Source organism: Nothobranchius furzeri, chromosome 7 (genome assembly GCF_043380555.1).
Source record: "Nothobranchius furzeri strain GRZ-AD chromosome 7, NfurGRZ-RIMD1, whole genome shotgun sequence".
NCBI lineage: Eukaryota > Metazoa > Chordata > Actinopteri > Cyprinodontiformes > Nothobranchiidae > Nothobranchius > Nothobranchius furzeri.
Window position 1 is genome coordinate 24501873 of NC_091747.1, and position 17322 is coordinate 24519194.

The 17322-nt window shown below is 44.0% G+C and overlaps 1 protein-coding gene across 16 annotated transcripts in view; it reads right to left on the reverse strand.

The window, feature by feature from the left end:
• The window catches only part of mlphb (melanophilin b), a 46852-nt gene extending 32333 nt beyond the window's left edge, over nt 1–14519 (reverse strand). For 15 of the 16 annotated variants that reach the window (XM_054734542.2, XM_054734534.2, XM_054734541.2 and 12 more), the window contains exons 1-4: nt 14403–14519; nt 12571–12693; nt 3656–3877; nt 3192–3331 (exon numbers count right to left, since the gene is read on the reverse strand). In XM_054734542.2, coding sequence (XP_054590517.2) covers nt 3192–3331; nt 3656–3877; nt 12571–12692 — 484 coding nt within the window. In that variant the 5' untranslated portion in view covers nt 12693; nt 14403–14519. The remainder of the gene's footprint in view (nt 1–3191; nt 3332–3655; nt 3878–12570; nt 12694–14402) is intronic. The other variant, XM_054734545.2, reaches the window with a different exon arrangement.
• Nucleotides 14520–17322: the final 2803 nt, after the last annotated feature.

The following is a 17322-nucleotide window of genomic DNA, read 5'->3' on the forward strand; positions in this document are numbered from 1 at the left end:
TGCGACTGAGTGATCACAAGGCCCGCTGGGCTCAGCCAACCAGACAATTAGCTCTGCATTTCTGCCCCAAATCCTCAAGGCTGAGTCAGAGTAAGCAGTACCAGGAGAGCTGTCGGTGTCTTCAGGACTGGTGTCTGATCTCCAGCACCATGATCCCACCGCTGCAGAGCAGAAAGCTGCTGAAACTAAACCTAAGGCTGCTTGTTTCGTTCGCCGGGTCAAGAAGCAGGAAGAGTTCTGCTAAGCTCCTCAGAGTAAACACAAACAGCTCCGGTGAGCCCACTGGTCGGCGGAGGGCAGGAAACCTGATGTGGGACAGCTGTGAGGAGACTGAGTGGGAAAAACAGGAAAGATGGAGAATAAATCCCTGTGACGGATCTGGCAGTTTGTGGAAGAATGAATGTGATCTGAGAGAAAGTTGGAAGCTTGATTAGAAAAAAAAAGAAACTAGAAACGAGAAAATCATCTAAAAATAGATTTTTTTATTTTTGTGATAAGACAGAACTTCTGATGACTAAATAAATAAGCGAGCAGTATTGTCCCTGCTAAGTTGTTTCTGCAGCCAGAGGCCTTGTTCGAGATGAGCAGCGTCTCGCCTGGAAAACAGACGAGAGCAGACGGACGCAGCAGGGGGAGTGGCTGAAAGCCGGCGTTTAAGTCGGACAGATTTCCCTACATGTGTAGCTCGCGGGTGATGACGGATGAAGATATCGCGTTAGTTTATTTAAATTCTGGTGCCCGTTAGCAACCGAAACACATCCTCACGTGCTTGTGGATATATTATAATGCGTATGGAGACATGACTGTAATAATAAGTAAAGGTCAGTTTTGGGCAAGTTACTTCAAAACTGTAATGCATTATTTATTACTTGTTACCCTCATTTTAAAGTAATTAATTACATTACAATATTACTGAATTTTAAAATTTAAGGGATTACACTACTTTTGCATTACTTTAAGTTACTTTCACCAAAACAACTTCAATATGAATCTGGTCATGTGACGCTCAGTGAGCTCATGACATATATGTGGAAGGTGATGTGGTGTCTGAGCTAGGATTGCTGTTATAAACAGTCAGATATAACAGTGCTTTAAAATGATTGTTTATTAAATAAAAGCAACAACATTCTGTACTCTCAGCATGCTGCCATCTTATATTAACTGATCAGGGAGTGAGGTGGTGGGGGCTCCAAGCCTATATTTGCCTTGGTCGCCAAATGCCTTGATACGGCCCTGGATGTGGGACTGACTTCTGGGGTGATCTGATTCTCTCACATGTATAAATATTAAATGCTTATAGATTATTGCTTTTCACTGGTAAAATGTGTATTGGGGATAAATCTACCTACTTTTTTTTCTTTTCAAGCACTTTGTTTTGTTTTCTTGATTTTATTTGAATAACTTCCGGCCCTTTCTCACTCTAACCTTCCTGCATGCTGCATGTTTTCTCCGTCTTCCAGAAAAACTGTTTCCTAGATTTCCTACTTTCTAACTAATCAGCCAAAGGGATCTACCGAACGCAAAAACAATAAATAAAAAAAAGCTTAATATGCGCTGCGCTCCAGCAACAATGAGTCGAAATCACCGGCGCACAGATTATAAACTCAGCTGAAAAGTACACGAAGTACCAGAGAATATGGGCTGATATAAATGATCGCAAACGAATGACTTTGTTTTGATGGAGCGGTTTTGTGAATATAACAGCGGCCGCGCGCAGGACGCAGATGGAGTATTTGAGCCATTACCGCTGCGTCCTCTCTGCTCATAGAATGCCCGCAAAGCTGAGTCCATAAATGATGTCATATATGTGGATACTGGATCTTTTTTCAGGCTTCCCGCAAACTGAATTTTTAAGAAACCCACATCTTGATTCTGGGTTTAAAAAAGCATTGTAATTACCGCGTTACTGACAATTGTACCGAGTAAATATTACCATTTTCTTTCCCTGTAATGCCTTACATTACCACATTACAGCAAAAAGCAATGCATTACAGTAGTTAATTACTTTTGTACCGCGTTACTCCCAACACTGGTAAAGGTTATCAACTGTACCTTTAGTGTGCTCATAGGAAACGTGACAAATAACACATAACACATTTCTCTTTATGGCCTATATAGTTGTCATCATCAACGTAACATGATTTACTGAATACATGTGACCAACTAACATTTCATGTTCTACCACCAGATGTTTGGATCAAAATGTGAACCAATCAGATCTTAGATCAGGTGAGAGCCAGGTGTTTCCCGTCATCCTCTAGGTTTTGCAGCCAGTGGAGAGCAACTGCAGCGCCTTGCTCCAAAATCTGCGGCCGCCTTGATCTCACAAGGTTGTCGTTGCCTACGTATGCATGACGTCAGAGCAAGTCGGACACGAATCTAACCGGCATGCACTGCTCGCCGATCACCGGTGATCTAATCTGCGCAGAACTGGCTCATCTCAAACACGGCCAGAGTCTGCAGGATGAGTCTAAAAGCCCCGCCCCCTTACCTGTACACAGGTGTTCTAAGCATCAAATGGCTGATTACAGCTTAAAATGTCAGAAACAAAGAAGTACCACCTTCTTGATCTGATTTGAAGTTTTCATTCACTGAATCTGGAAGATGACCCGGCTCACACACGACCGACATGATGAGATAATGGGAGGTGTGTGTGTGTGTGTGTGTGTGTGTGTGTGTGTGTGTGTGGGTGTGTGTGTGTTTTGCATGCAGCTCCAGTGCAGCTGCTGAATCTGACTGAAGCTTGTCATAAATGGAGGATTTCTCCCACTGAGCTCCTGCAGACTTCCCCAACTTCTATCTGAGCTCTCAGACTCTGACAGACTTAACCTTTGACCCCTCCTCTGGGCTTGACGAGGAACACAGAAGTGGGGATTGTGCCATTAACAAGTCATGTCCATGCCGTGTTTTTGCTCTGCTCAGCGACTGAACAGGTTCGTTCACTGTGCTGATTGAAATCACCTGGCTGAAGAAAAACACGGTGTGGAGATGACTTGTTAATGCCACAGTTCCCATCTCTGGAAATGTTTAATTTATTTAAAGTATTAAAACATATTTTTGTATTTGTGTCTCAGCTTTGTGTTTGACTCCTGACCTCTGAGCAGTCTGAGGACTTCATGGTCCCTCACAGATTGTGACATCACCATTTCCAGTCAGAACTCCCACTAGAACCCAGCCAGTGGACCACTAACCTCCAAGATCACTCTGAGAGCAGCTGTGTTCTCCACTCAGCCTCTTGAACAGCGATCGCATCACCTTGGCGCTGCCAAAGCGCTTGAAACGAGCACGCACGTTCTCATGGTACCACTCCAAAGTACCGATCCTGAGGACCCTGTGAGAGGAACAGGAACTGGTTCATCACAGATGATCTGATGTTTTTTTATAATAAAGGAGAGAAATAAGAGCTTGCATGTTGCTGTTTTTATACTCATTCAAGGTTTCAGCAGCAGAGAAACAAGTGAGAGTCAGAAGACTGCAGAGACCAAATCAGGACCAACACAAACACTTTCACGTCTTCCACCCTGGTGCCCCTCAGGAGAAATAAAGACTTTTACTCTAAACGTCCGGAGATTGCTCAGTCTGCAGCTGTTGTGCTGGGATTTTATTTCCTTATCTGACCGAGATGTTTAGTTTTCCTAATTTGCTCATTTCCTACCTAGCCATGTGGCACGGGTCACACACCCAGCCATGCTCCTTCCTGCTGTAGTGGCTGCAGGACCTGCACACATGAAACCGGCAGTCCAAACACTGACGCTTGGCGTTAACTAGGAACTTGAAGGGCTGAAGACAGCGGATGCAGTAGGAGTCTGTCAGGCTGCTCTGAGTCCCCAGCAACTCTATCTTGGTGTCCTCCTTCTGGATTTTACTCTTCAGCTCTCTGGAAACAAACACAAACTTAGCAGCTGAGCAGAATCATCCCTGTTGCGTCTCATATGCATGCAGTCACTGCATTTTTCTTGACAACTTTTTGTCTTTTTTACATTCCCCTCCTTCTGTGTTCAAGCACTTTGATCAGCTCACATGCTGTTTTACACTTATTAATGAATGTGGCATGCAGAAAGTGGTTGCATCTAGAATATTTTTATATCCTGCATGTGATGGGACAGACAGATCTTGTCTGGTCCCATCCCAGTACAGAGCCAGATTAACCCAGGATGACGTTGTTGCAATCTTTATCCTTAATTTATTTATATCACCAACTCATTTTGCCACATGCAGGTTAGCAATGATCTGAGGGAAAGAAGGTTTTATTCTGTGCATTTTAATAGGTGACAAGTCAAAAATGTTTTCTTATTTCTGAAGTAAAACTCCAGATCCTCCGGTTCACCACAACAATCCCTAACAGAGAAATGTGTTTGTGGCTGTAGAGGTGTCCGTGCTGGAACAGCTGATTGCCCTAGTATCTAGTATTTATGCTAGTCTACGCTAACCGTATCAGACACAGCTCACATCCTGGATTAAACAAGAAGAAGAAGAAGAAAATATCATTTCTATAGCGCCTCTCAAGATAAAAATCACGAGGCGCTTCACAAAAACAAAAGATGTAAAAATATAAAAAAAGAATTTAGAAAATGTTTAGAAATATATTAAAATGAGCAAAAATAGGCAATTGTGATTAAAAATGTTAAGAAAGAGAGAGAGTGAACAGGAAAGAGGGAAATCAGTGGATCCTGAGGATGGTGGAATAGGTGGGGAGAGCAGAATAAAGAGAGAGTGGTGAAGAAGGTCATACAAAAGCCAGCTTGAACAAGTGAGTCTTCAGCTGCTTTTTAAAGGAGACCACTGAGTCCACTGATCTCAGGCTCAGGGGGAGAGAGTTCCAGGGTCTGGGGGCCACAGCAGCAAATGATCTGTCACCTTTGACCTTTAGCCTGGTGCTGCACAACCAGTAGGCTTTGATCACTGGACCTCAGGGACCTGCTGGGGGTGTAGGGACTAAGAAGATCACCAATGTAAGATGGAGCTTGTCCATGTAAGGCCCTATAGACCAGAACCAGGATCTTGAAATGAACCCTGAAGTTGACTGGCAGCCAGTGAAGCTGGAGGAGAAGCGGGGTGATGTGCGTGTGTTTGGAGGACTTGGTCAGAAGCCGAGCACAGGCGTTCTGAACCACCTGTAGACGGTTCAGGGAGGTTCTGCTCAGACACGTGAAAAGAGAGTTACAGTAGTCTAAGCGTGAGGAGATGAAGGTGTGGAGAACTGTCTCAAGTTCAGAGCGGGACAGAATGGGACTCAGCTTAGCAATGTTCCTGAGATGGAAGAAGGAAGAGTGAACAAGAGAACTGACATGAGAATCCAGGGTGAGAGCTGGGTCAAAGGTCACGCCAAGATTCCTGACAGAAGGTTTGGTGTGAGAAGCAAGCTGACCAAGAGAGTCTCTGACTTTGGGAACCAGCTTGTCTGGGGCACAGATGAGGATCTCAGTCTTAAGCCGGGCGTACACTGTGCGTCGTGTAGTGTACAGGGGGTTACGAGAGGCGATTAACACCACGTGACCATGTACCGATCAGCAATCAAGAGCTCGCACGGACTTCTGCCGTATTTAATATTTTGCTCGTCCCTCGTGAGGGTATCGCACTGTTGAAGCGGCGCTGCGAGCAGCTGCGACCCAAAATGTATCAGAACCGCTCACGGCGCATGCGCAATCCTGCATCAACACCGCTCCCCGCTATTTCCTTAATAACACACGTTGTTTGTTTTAATTTCTACACGTTTTTTTACTCACAAAAATTGTCAAGAAAGCGTGTTTGTCGTGCCACAACCTTTTCCAAGATCTTGGAGATGAACGGAAGTTTAGAGATGGGTCTGCAGCTGCTATGGAGAGAGGGGTCGAGACTCGGTTTTTTAAGAAGCGGGTGGATTACAGCGTTCTTAAAGTAAGCAGGGACCTGACCAGAGACCAGAGAAGCATTAATTATAGAGAGCACGCTGGGACCGATGGACTGAAAAGCACTTTCAAACAAAGATGAGGGTAAGATGTGGAGGGGGCATGCAGAGGTCTTCATAGAGTTAACTAGTTTGGTTAACTCAGGCAAAGAAACAGGAGCAAAGCTATCTGGGATGATGGGCCTGGTTGGAGTCGGGGGAGGCGGCGATAAGGCTGAAGGAGAGATGCTAGATCTAACCTTATTGACTTTGTCCACAAAGAAAGACAGAAAGTTCTCACAGTCTGTAACAGAGTGGATGGAGGCTGTAGGAGAGGCAGGAGAGACGAAGCTGCTGATGGTGTTAAACAGCACCTTGGGGTTCCCTCTGTTCTGGGGGACCCGGTTGGAGAAATAGGAAACCCTGGCGTCTCTGACTGCAGAGTTAAAGGATGTCAGAAGATCCTTTAGGTGCAGCAGATGGACGTGGAGATGGGTTTTCTTCCACAAACGCTCAATTTTTCTGCATTGATGCTTCAGGTTGCGAAGGCTGTCATTAAACCAGGGAGTAGGGTTCACTGCAGGAACTGATCTGGTTCTGACAGGACAGATGTTGTTCAGAATGGAGAGGCAGTGCTCGTTATACTGAGAAGTTAAGGAATCTGGGTCGTTATCAGAAGAACAGGGTGGATCAAAAGCAGCAGAAAAATTGCTAGCTGTGCTCTCATTAAGAAAACGAGAACTAACCATACGGCGAGCAGGAGGTGGGGACGCAGAAACTGACAAGTTAAAGAAAATGCAATGGTGATCTGAAATATAAACGTCCTCAGGACAAACACTGTCAGCATTTAGACTCAGGGTAAAAACAAGGTCTAGAGTGTGCCCCCTGGTGTGTGTGGGGCCAGAAACATGCTGGGTAAAGCTGAAGGAGTCCATAAGGCTGGAGAAATTCATGGCAAAGAGATCGGAGGGATCATCAACGTGGATGTTAAAGTCACCAACAATCACCAGTCTGGACAGCTTCACAGTGGAGGGGGGCACTATAGTTACCCCTGGATTAGTCATTGCACCCCCAAGTAAATATTATATATATTTTTACAATTTAATTTTAATTTAATGCATGGATGTGATCATATTTAACATACAAAACAAAAATAATCAGTAAATTATCATATAGATAGTGTCACACCCTGTCCTGTCTCCCCATTTGGTTCAGCCTGTGTCCCTGTTGATTGCTCCCACCTGCCTTTTGTTTCCCAATCACCCAAGCACCCAGCCCTCCTGTATTTAAACCCCTCCAGTTCTTTGTCTCTTGTTGCCTCATTGTTTCCACGTCCTGCATGCATGCATTAAAACCCTTGAAGTGTTCCGGTTTGTCTGCCTGCCTGCTTCCTCCCCTGCATTTGGATCCTCACCTCTGCTCCACTCACCAGCACATCCTGACAGATAGTAAAAACTTAAACCAAAACAGGAAATTGATGTTAACCTTTGACCTCATTTTCCACCTGTGAACGAGTGAAAGGTAGAGTTAGCGGTAAGATGGATCGGTTTTTGTTGCCCACATTTCCACGGGTTCAGTCAGAAACGAATGAATCTTTGGAAGTGATCTCAGACCCACAAAAACCTACGGATCTGGATGAAGAGAGTCAACCCTCAACCGCTGCAGCAGTCCAGGGTTTTGCCGCTGGAAATGCTAACACTAACGTTAGCTAACCTTGCTACACTATAGATGGTTTTCTGTGTGGCTGTATGTGTTTATGATTTCATGGAAAAGTCAGAGATTGTTCATATGTTTATGATGTATATTAATGATTGTTTCAGGTGTTGTTGAGGTGTTGTGCACGCATGTGTATCTGCTAGTGTTGAAGGTGTTTTAGAGAACAATAGGTACGCATGACCACTTCCTTCATAACACCCTCAATCAAAAGACTAGCTCCTTCATAGCACCTGCAGAAAAAAAGAAGCGCATCACCTGTTTTGTCCTCCGGTGATTTCACCTCACCGGTGCGGCCAGCACGCAGCGTGCACTCCACTATTTTTGTGGTCGGTAGATCTTTTAGAACTGCAGTTCAAAGGTAACTCATGAGGTGAAAAATATGAACCCAGGTAGCAGTTTTTCTTTAGGATTGAGAGGAGATGCAGGAAGATAATGAACGGAGACGGAACGAAAAATAGTCAAATAAAAACAAGTTAGTTTTTGTACCTGGTGGTTGCACAAACAGACACCATTGAAGGTAATTAGAATTGAGGAACAGAAAATGATAAGTATTTTAATGTTTAGAGCAGCAGAAGAACACCAGTTTGTGGCCGTTGTGCAAGGAGAGGAGGGCTGAAGCAGGGGATCAGTAATGATGCATTGTTGAAAGAAATGTGTGCCAACTTAAAAATGTGGGCACAATTTTTAATTGTCCAGACCAGGCTTCTGGTATTAGAGGAAGTGTGGGTGTTTTGTTCTGTAACACACCACGACCGACTCAGTATTCATTATTGTTTTGTGATTATTTCACTTACATGCTGCTCCTTTAAAGAGGCAGAGGCTTTACACGTGAGATCTCGTTGTTTCTTCTACAGCTGTTACATGGTTTCTTATAAATGATTTAGCAGCTTTTACTTCAACTGTTTTATTCAGAAAACTTTAAAGGAAATTTGTGATGATTGTTGGAAACATAACATCCCTCCTCAGCGCTCCGGGATGCTGACTAGTGGAGAGAAAAACTCGGATAACAAGTCCCAAATGTCAGAGTGAGGGTGCAGTCTGGACAGGAAAAAGAAAAACCTTTAAAATTCCTGCAAGGATGAGAGGCTTGCTATTGTTTATTAAGGCCTTTTTAGGAGCCTTTTGAATCACAGCCCAGATCTCTGGGATAAACGGGATCCATTCCAGTTTTCCTTAACCTTTTGCAGATGCAGCTGCTGGCCATTAGCAGCTCGCTTTAGAAACAAAATGATTTAAAAGTCATCAGTTAAAAGTCTGTCCTTCTTTGAAGGATAAAAGCCCAGAAATCTGCTCCCGCAGGATTCCCTCTCAGAGCTCCGGCTGCCTTGGAGTGCTGCAGGGAATGCTTTGCTCCTCCAAACTGATATGAAATTCAAATATGGAGATGAATCCAATCACTGCTGCCATCTGTAAGGGCTTGTCACATCTCTCCATCCGCTTCTCAACGAGGAAAATCAACCAAGTTTATATGAATTACACAGATTTATTTTCTTTCATTTGTTTAAATGTGTTCTTTGATTTTTGTGATTCTGGCTGTTTGTGAAGATCGAAACAATCTGGATTCAGTTCTTCTGTCAGCTCCTGGCATAGAAAACGGCCTCCTGGAAGCCTCAGCTGCAGATCCAGCTCGTTGGGATGTCCTCTGTCCCTTGGCAGTAGAATCGGCTCGCTGGGACGTCCTCTCCATCTCTTTAGCAGCGTCTGATCAGATGTTCACTTTGGTCTCTGATTGTTCCTCACAAGGTTCTGCTGCAGACATCCATCTCTGATTTCTGAACTTCAGCTGCTGCTAGAGTTAAAATCCTGATGTCATGATCAGGATGGAGGAGGTGGAAACCAAATTGCAGAACCAAGAATGACTCAAGGCAGGAGAAGTCTTCAGCAAAAATAATCTTTTATTTTAAAGGAGGTGCCAAATCCAAAAATGCAAGAATAAGAATAAATCTCCAAAACACACTGAACGCTCAAAAAACAAAACAGAAGCTCACTGAGCACGGACTAGGAGAAACAGGAGAGAGACAGAACAACACTGACACATGCAATGATTCAACGACACTGAAAGACACAGACAGGACACAGGGTTATGTACACAGAGAGAAACAATCAGGGAGACAGGTGACAGGTGTGAGTAGTGAGATCTGGAGGGAAGGCAGGTGCATACAATAATCTAGTTGAGGGGGAAAGAAACAAGCAGGATGACAGACAAACCTTAACCTATAACACAAGGATAAAACTAAACCTAAAGACTGAGGGCCAAAAATAAACAAATAACTAGACGGATGAGGAGGACTAAAATAAGATTGACTAGGAATGGAGAATGATTAGAAAGACACATGAGGGACGTCTACAGAGGGCTGGGGATAATAATGGGGCACAAGAGGAGAACCTGAAGTGGGAACTGGAGGGGCTGGGGAACAAAGGGGCACAGAACATGACACCTGAGGGCTGAAACATGACACATACTCACAGAATCGGAGAATTATTACTAAAATCTACATCTGTTTGTGGATTTGAAAGAATATTGTTCCAACAGGTCGTTGTGATAAGAAAACAAAATGTTTTCTATGATCTTGTTCTGACTGTAAGATAAGATGTTTTGTTTGTCTTTTAACTTCCTTTTTATTAAAACATCCTTCTTCTGTCATGTTGTGTCCCTTTGTTCCCCAGCCCCTCCAGTTCCCACTCCAGGTTTTCCTCTTGTGTCCCATTATTCTCCTCAGCCCTCACCCCTCTAGTTATTGGTTGTTTATATTTGCCCTCAGTCCCTAAGTTTAGTTATCCGTGTTTAATAGTTTTAGGTTTATCTGCCCTCCTCTGGTTTTGTTCCCCATTTGGATAATTGTATGCACCTGCTTTCCCTCCAGCCTTCACACACCTGCTGCTTGTTTCCCTAATTGCTCCTCTCTGTGTATATAAGCCATGTCTTGTCCTTCAGTGTTTGTTGGACCATTGTACATGTCTGAGCTGTTCTGTGTCCTCCCATGTTTATTGCCTGAGTCCTTGCTCCTGTTTTTGAACTTCTGTTTTTGTGTTTTATCTGCTGGATTAAGCCTCCACTTTAATAATAAAGGATTGACTTCTTTACCTCCGCTCCTGTCTGAGTGATCTGGTGTTCCGCATTTTGGGTTCGGACCTCCTGCTTGTCAGCGTGACATCTTCATTTAAAACATTTTTTAGAAATCATCGAATTGGATCTTTGAGGCGTTTATTACTAAATTATCTCATAACTGAGCATTCCCACTATTGATGATGTTTCAGAAAACAGTAATAACACTGTAGGAGGACCTCAGGGTTCTGTTTCTGGACCTTTACTTTTCAGTTGGACTTTCCTGATATTTGTCCTAATTTAACAAACAGAAAGCTGCTGAAAAACCATCCAGATCTTCCATAAATCATGCTCATGTCTTTAAAACGATCCTGAAAATCCAGCCACAGGTAGAAGAAAAAGTACTGGTGCTTCAGTAAAATAAAAACATAGGTGCAATCATAGATTTATGATTTACTTTTAGAAGAACAAAAACTGAGCTAAAAGCTGTTTCAGAACCACCGAAGCCTCCGAGATGTCCCTGAACCACATCATTGTCTCACGTAGGCGCTGCTGCCTGACCATACTTTACCATAATCTATGGTAATAAACATAAACAAGCTTGGAAAGTTAAAGCCTAACCCTGTAACGAGCAGCTCGAGCCTACGTTCATAAATCCTGCTCTAAAAATGTCTGATGGCTCTTTTATCCAGGATCTCATAATGTTATTAAATGTGTTTCTAACGGTTCGTCTGCAGAAAAAACAAAAGAATCAAACAAACTCAAACGTAAACCGCCGCCAAATGTTTCATCCTATTGTGCTCCAACATATTTGGCTTTGCAGCAGTGAAGTTTTTAACCGCATAAAGAGCTGAACCTATTTAAAGGTTTCACAAGCTTTGGATGAAAACAGCTGCTGGAGAAGCACAAAGCCTCATTTCAACACAAACCAAAGAGCTGAAGAAGAAGTTTGGCAAGAAATGCAATAATCAGAAACAAGGAGACGGTTGTGTTTGATTCTGGCTCCGTCCATCGGACCGATGACTATTTTAGGACAGAGAGACTGGAGACAAGAAGGACTTTCACCAACTCCAAAACAGGAAAACCTGCTTCTGGTTAGGGTTAGGGTTGGTAACCCTAACCCAGCTCTGCTGCCGGACGAGCTGCAGCTCAGGAGAAACAGACTCATCTGTGACAGGTTTCTAAGCACTGCTCACAGCTCCAGAATGTTCCGTCATCAAACATCAGGAGGAAACGGATTTGTTTGCTTCCTGTTTCTGATGTGATGAAGGAGAAACGTGTCTCCTGGGTTCTGCTTGTTCTGGTTAAACAGCAGAAGTACATCTGGAACACCGAGGAAACCACACAGAGAGAGAATCCAACCGGAGGATCTGATGATGAGTAGAAGCACCAAACGTCTGTGGAGGTTTCTGGAACTGGACCCAACACGATGCTTGGTTTCTGATCCACCTAATTCTCACTTCGTCTTTCTGGCCTGGTGCTCCATCTTGCTGGAGAAGACATAGGAGTGATGGGAGCGCTCACCTGTTCATCTCCAGATGATGTAGCAAGAAAGCAGAGAACATTCTTTTCCTCCCTTCTTTAGTGGTCCAGTTCTGGGCCAGGACCTTCAGCAGACACCAGTCTGTCCCTGATGGTTTGAGATAAATGGCTTCTTTTCTGCCCTTTTTGACACTAGACCACTGATCATCTCCTCACCTGCTCTGGTGAAACTGAGATCCCACACCTGGATCATCTTGGTGGACTTCCCTGGATCTGTTGAATTCTTCCTCACAAAAGCAGTTGAATTGTTTTTTTAGATTATTAATCTGATGACTCAGAACATTCTGGACTTGATGCAAACTGAGGCAGAAACTCTAACCACGAGTTTTCTGCACACGGAGAACCCTCGAGAATGTTTTCAGACGCCTCTCCTGTGTTTCCTGTTGTCTCGGTAACTCACCCCAGTCTGTCCTCCTCCTTCTTTCTCAGGTCAAAGTCTCTCTGGATGACGTCCCACACATGTTTGGCCTCCTCGTCCGTGAGTTTGGACAGATCCAGCTTGGTCCCTGCAGCTCCGAGCATCCTGAGACAAACAGGTGTAATCAAACTGGACCTTCTCCTTCTCTCATCTTTTGGGTTTTATGGACAGCTATTGTCATGGTTCTGCTTATTTTCTCTGCTGGCTCTTGTTCCTCCTAAGTGTTTTGCAGGTGGGCGTGTCGGAGAGTCGCAGCTGCAGCTGATTCCATCAGCAGGGCCAGGGGATCTAAGGAGCGGTGTTGCCACACTTCAGCGCCGGTTGATACTCTATCGTTGGGTACCTCTAGCCACGTCCTGTCCTGTCCTGTCCTGTCATTCTGAAGTTGTGTTTTAGACTTGTGCTCATTCTGCCTTCCTTGTCTGCCCCAGTACCTGTCCTGGATCCTCGCCCCTGTTCTCTCCTGCCTGAAGTGTGTTGTCACCTCCAGCGTCACTCAGCTCCCCTGGCCGTCCGCTCTCTACCGCCCACCTGTACTGAATCATCTGCAACCACCAGCTACTCTTCACTACCGGACATTCCCCTTCATTCCATACTCCACCTCAGTACCGTAAGACTACTCCATCTTCATCATATAGTTTATTTTTCCTGGTTCTCAGTTTCCTGTGTTCACCCCGTTTATTCTTCTGTTCTTTTTAGAATCCAAGTCCACCCTGTCCTGTTTGGATCAGCGCCCTTAGCTGACATTAGTTTCCTTTTTAAATAAGCATTTTGTATTTTTTTCTTACCCTGATCTCCGCGTGTGATTCTTTCATGCGGGTAAAGAAACTTCCACCCACCACGAAAGCTGTGGACATTGTTAATCTGTTGAAGTCGAGTCACTTCCTGTTTAAGCTTAACTTAACAGCAAAAATGTGACTGATAATGTGTAACTTCAGAGCAGCTCTGAGTCGGTTTACTGTAAGAATCATTTATTAATTCCTGTTTTATCTCCAGATTTCCCACCTCGGCCACACCTGTAACGTGTTGCACTGGGAGGTTCCTGCAGTACAAACTAAATATTAACGCTGCCTCATGAAATAATCTCTTTTCTACCGTTTGGATGTAATGTTTTATTCAGAGTTTAATAAATAATTTTTGTATTTTCATCACAGCAAATCAGATGACAGTGATAATGACATCCGTCCTGGAGCCATGCGGGGACTTGGACCGCACTGGCCCACTTCTGATTGGATCTGTGATGTCAGAGGGTTTGGCACAGCTCGACCATCACATGGAGGATTCAGTTAAACGTCAACACAAATGTTTCATGTGATCCAGCTTCCTGTGCCTGAAACATGAGGTAATACCTCTCAGGACGAGCAGAGGAATGATCAGGCTCATCACTTAATGGTTCTGTTTTCCACACGAGTAAAAACAACCCGGAAGAGCCCAATTATTCTGTTTCCTAGCCTCATTTTTGCTTCTGCAGCCGAGCTTTTAAGCTAAAAACAACCCGAAGTGTGAGGAAACACACACACACGTGCAGGTGCGCACGTGCACACACACAAACACACACACACCTGCAAAGTGTGTGTTTAGAGGGTGTGAGCTGCTCTGTCTGAGCTGGAGAACAAACAAAACACCCAAGAAGACTTCATTTATGAATTCATTATAAAATCTTGCTTTAGTTAATAAAATTCATATTTTAAACTCAGCTTCACTGCTAATAAAAGCATTTTTACGTCTTTGGCTGGACCTGATCAGGTGCAGACTCCCAGCTGAAGATTTCAGATCAAATCAGACACAGAAGGTAGCAGCGAATCAATTCTTACCTTCAGGCTGGAGGCGCTTTCTCCTCTGAAGCAGAGCAGAATGGCTGCAGGATCAGCAGCAGACGGCACAGCTAATCACATGTCTAGTTAACCAGGAGAAGAAAGCCTGCCTCCTCCCCTCCCTCCCCCTCCTCCTAGCCAGTGGCGGTTCTACATCGAATTACTCCCCGGGCGAGGCCCCCTTTGAGCGCCCCCCCCCCCCCCCCACCACCACCACCACCACCCCACCTGCATGAACACACGCATGTTTTCTACAAACAGGCATGTTTTATTAGAACAACTATTGAACATTAATTTTTCTAAGTTGCACATATTTACATTAATTACTATGAAGTTGTCAGAATGTAAATCACTATACATTATATACTGTATCAAAATATATAGAATCAACTATACAAAAACAAACAATAACTAAATATTAAGAATATATGAACATAATAGATAATAAATATTCTAAATAGCAAAAATATTTCACACATAACAAACTAAAGATAATCACTACAGCATTGCACTTAGAACAGAAAACACAAACTAAAATTAAAACCTAACCTTGATGCAACATCATCAATAATGTCATCACATGAAATCTGCTCCCCTACTGAGTGATTGATACTAATCAGAGCCAGGTTAGTGAGCCGCCCCTGAAACATAGGTGACCTCAGGTATGACTTGATCAAGTTTTGAAAAGCTCCTCTCAGCTTGAGCCACAGTGACTGGCAGAGCAGTCCAAAAGTTGGGGTAGATCTCCAATAGATCTTTATCATGATCCATAATATTTTAGAATTGCCTCTGAAATTGTAATTTAAACTGACATAAAAAACTGTAGATTACCAAAAATGCCAACTTTTACAGAACAAATCATGTAAAAAATAATCAGTGCAGCCATCTGCAATAAATAAACAGGATAGTTAGTGGTGACTGGGGTGTTTTCTTCAGCTTGTAGAATTGTTTTATTTATTATTATGTGAACATGATCAACATGTGTTTGTTGTTGTTCAGGCAGGCCACGGGCTGCAGAGAGCATTTAACAAATCCTAGTTTGAATCAGTAAAAAACGATTCAAGGACTTTTTTCAAACCATTTGAATATTTGTTTCAATATTTCAGCCCTATTAGCTCTGTTAGCAATTAGTTGACCGCATTTAACCGTTAAAATCCCAGTTAACTGGTTCAAATAATTGAAAACATGCATCATGAGAGCTACATACCTTTATCTTTCTCCTCTTTTTTCTTTTTTCCCCCTGAATGGGGCACCTGGTGGTTTTAGCTTTTTTATGTTCATCTCTTCTGTTTGGCTCTTGACTCAATAAGTTTCCTTTAGTCAGGACTAAACAATTTGACCTTGATGGGGGGGTGACCACAAAATCATTTTGTTTTTCCTTTTTTTATTCGGCCATTTCACACAATTCAGAGAAACCTGAAAGAATGATAGGCCTGTGTTTATGATATTATGAATGAAATATGGAAGAACGTTAAGATGTGATTGACTTTAGCCATCTTAATACAGTTGATTCAGCCCCTACCCGCTCATTTATTTGGGAAAGACGCAGAGGTGAATTCCCCCGCCGCACCCCTCCCCTTCCTGTTCTTCATAGACACACGGAGCACGTGAACGTTCAGCGCCTGCAGCTGCAGGGGGCGCCAACTTGCTGTTTCCAATCCAGACACTGTCATATGACAGATAATAGAAAACCTCGGTGCGGCGCAGATTTCCTGTTTTTTTTTTTTTTTTTACTCCGCGCTTGTGCGCCCCTTTTGTGTCATGAAAAAATGCCGCCCCGGGCAACTGCCCTGTCTGCCCGTGCCTAAAACCGCTACTGCTCCTAGCATCAAAAGGTCAGTCCACCTGACCTCGTCCGCAAGACGGATGCAACGTCCTGAAGCTGTCATGTCAGAAACATCAAAACAAGTCCAGAAGGTCACAGAGATCTGAAAACCATAAAGATTAAATGTTAACAAACTCCCAAAACATCATCTGGGTTTGCCTCTTCTTCAAATAAAAAACCACAAAACAAAATATACACGATACTCAGACCCCCCCCCCAAAAAAAAACACCTGACCGCTGCACCAGAACCATCTGATCTATGTTCTAGTGGGATCAACCGGGCACTTTAATTTAATCCAGCATCCATCTGATTCTCCAAACTCGGCTCAAAGAGGTGTAAAAATACGTCCAAACGCCAACAAACTGTTAACAAGCATCCAGCTGCTTACTGGTCTGTTTGTGCAGATTAATAATCCATCCTGGTTTCCACCCAACGCAAACAACCTGGAGCCAGTACCCGACGGACCGGGTCACATGCACGATCACAGCTCACGACCCTAACCTGAGACGGAAACATGGACCAGAACAAATGTTTAGTAACAATTCATAGTTCTGGATCAATGAGGGAAAAAACGAGGATCTAAACCCAGGTGGTAGACCGAGCCGAGACACAGCCAGGTACCTCACCAAACGGAGGCGACCTCCAGGGGAGCAGGGCCATCAGGAACCGACAGGTGAGGAGTGACTGAACAGGAGAACAAACACACAGAGGGGAGAGGTGAGAGACAAGGAACAGGTGTGATGAAACGGATCAGGTGTGTCTGGTTAACAGGAAGCTGAGGGGAACGCCGACGCTGGGAGAAAACCAAACCGAGCAGAACGAGGCTGCAGACTAAACAACCACACTGGGATCAACATGACAGGAAGAAAGACACAGGTACACAGACCCGGACACTGGGAGAGCATCCGCTGGGAGACAAGAACTTAAGAGGGGTCAAAGGTCGTGGACACACAGGGAGGAACGTCAAACTATTACACAGGACACGACATACACTGGGGAGTAACTAAGAAATAACCGATACTCCTACATGGGACTGGGCACACGGAACAGGACTGGTTTTTATTTGTTAATTTGTTTGTTTTTTCAACCGCCTC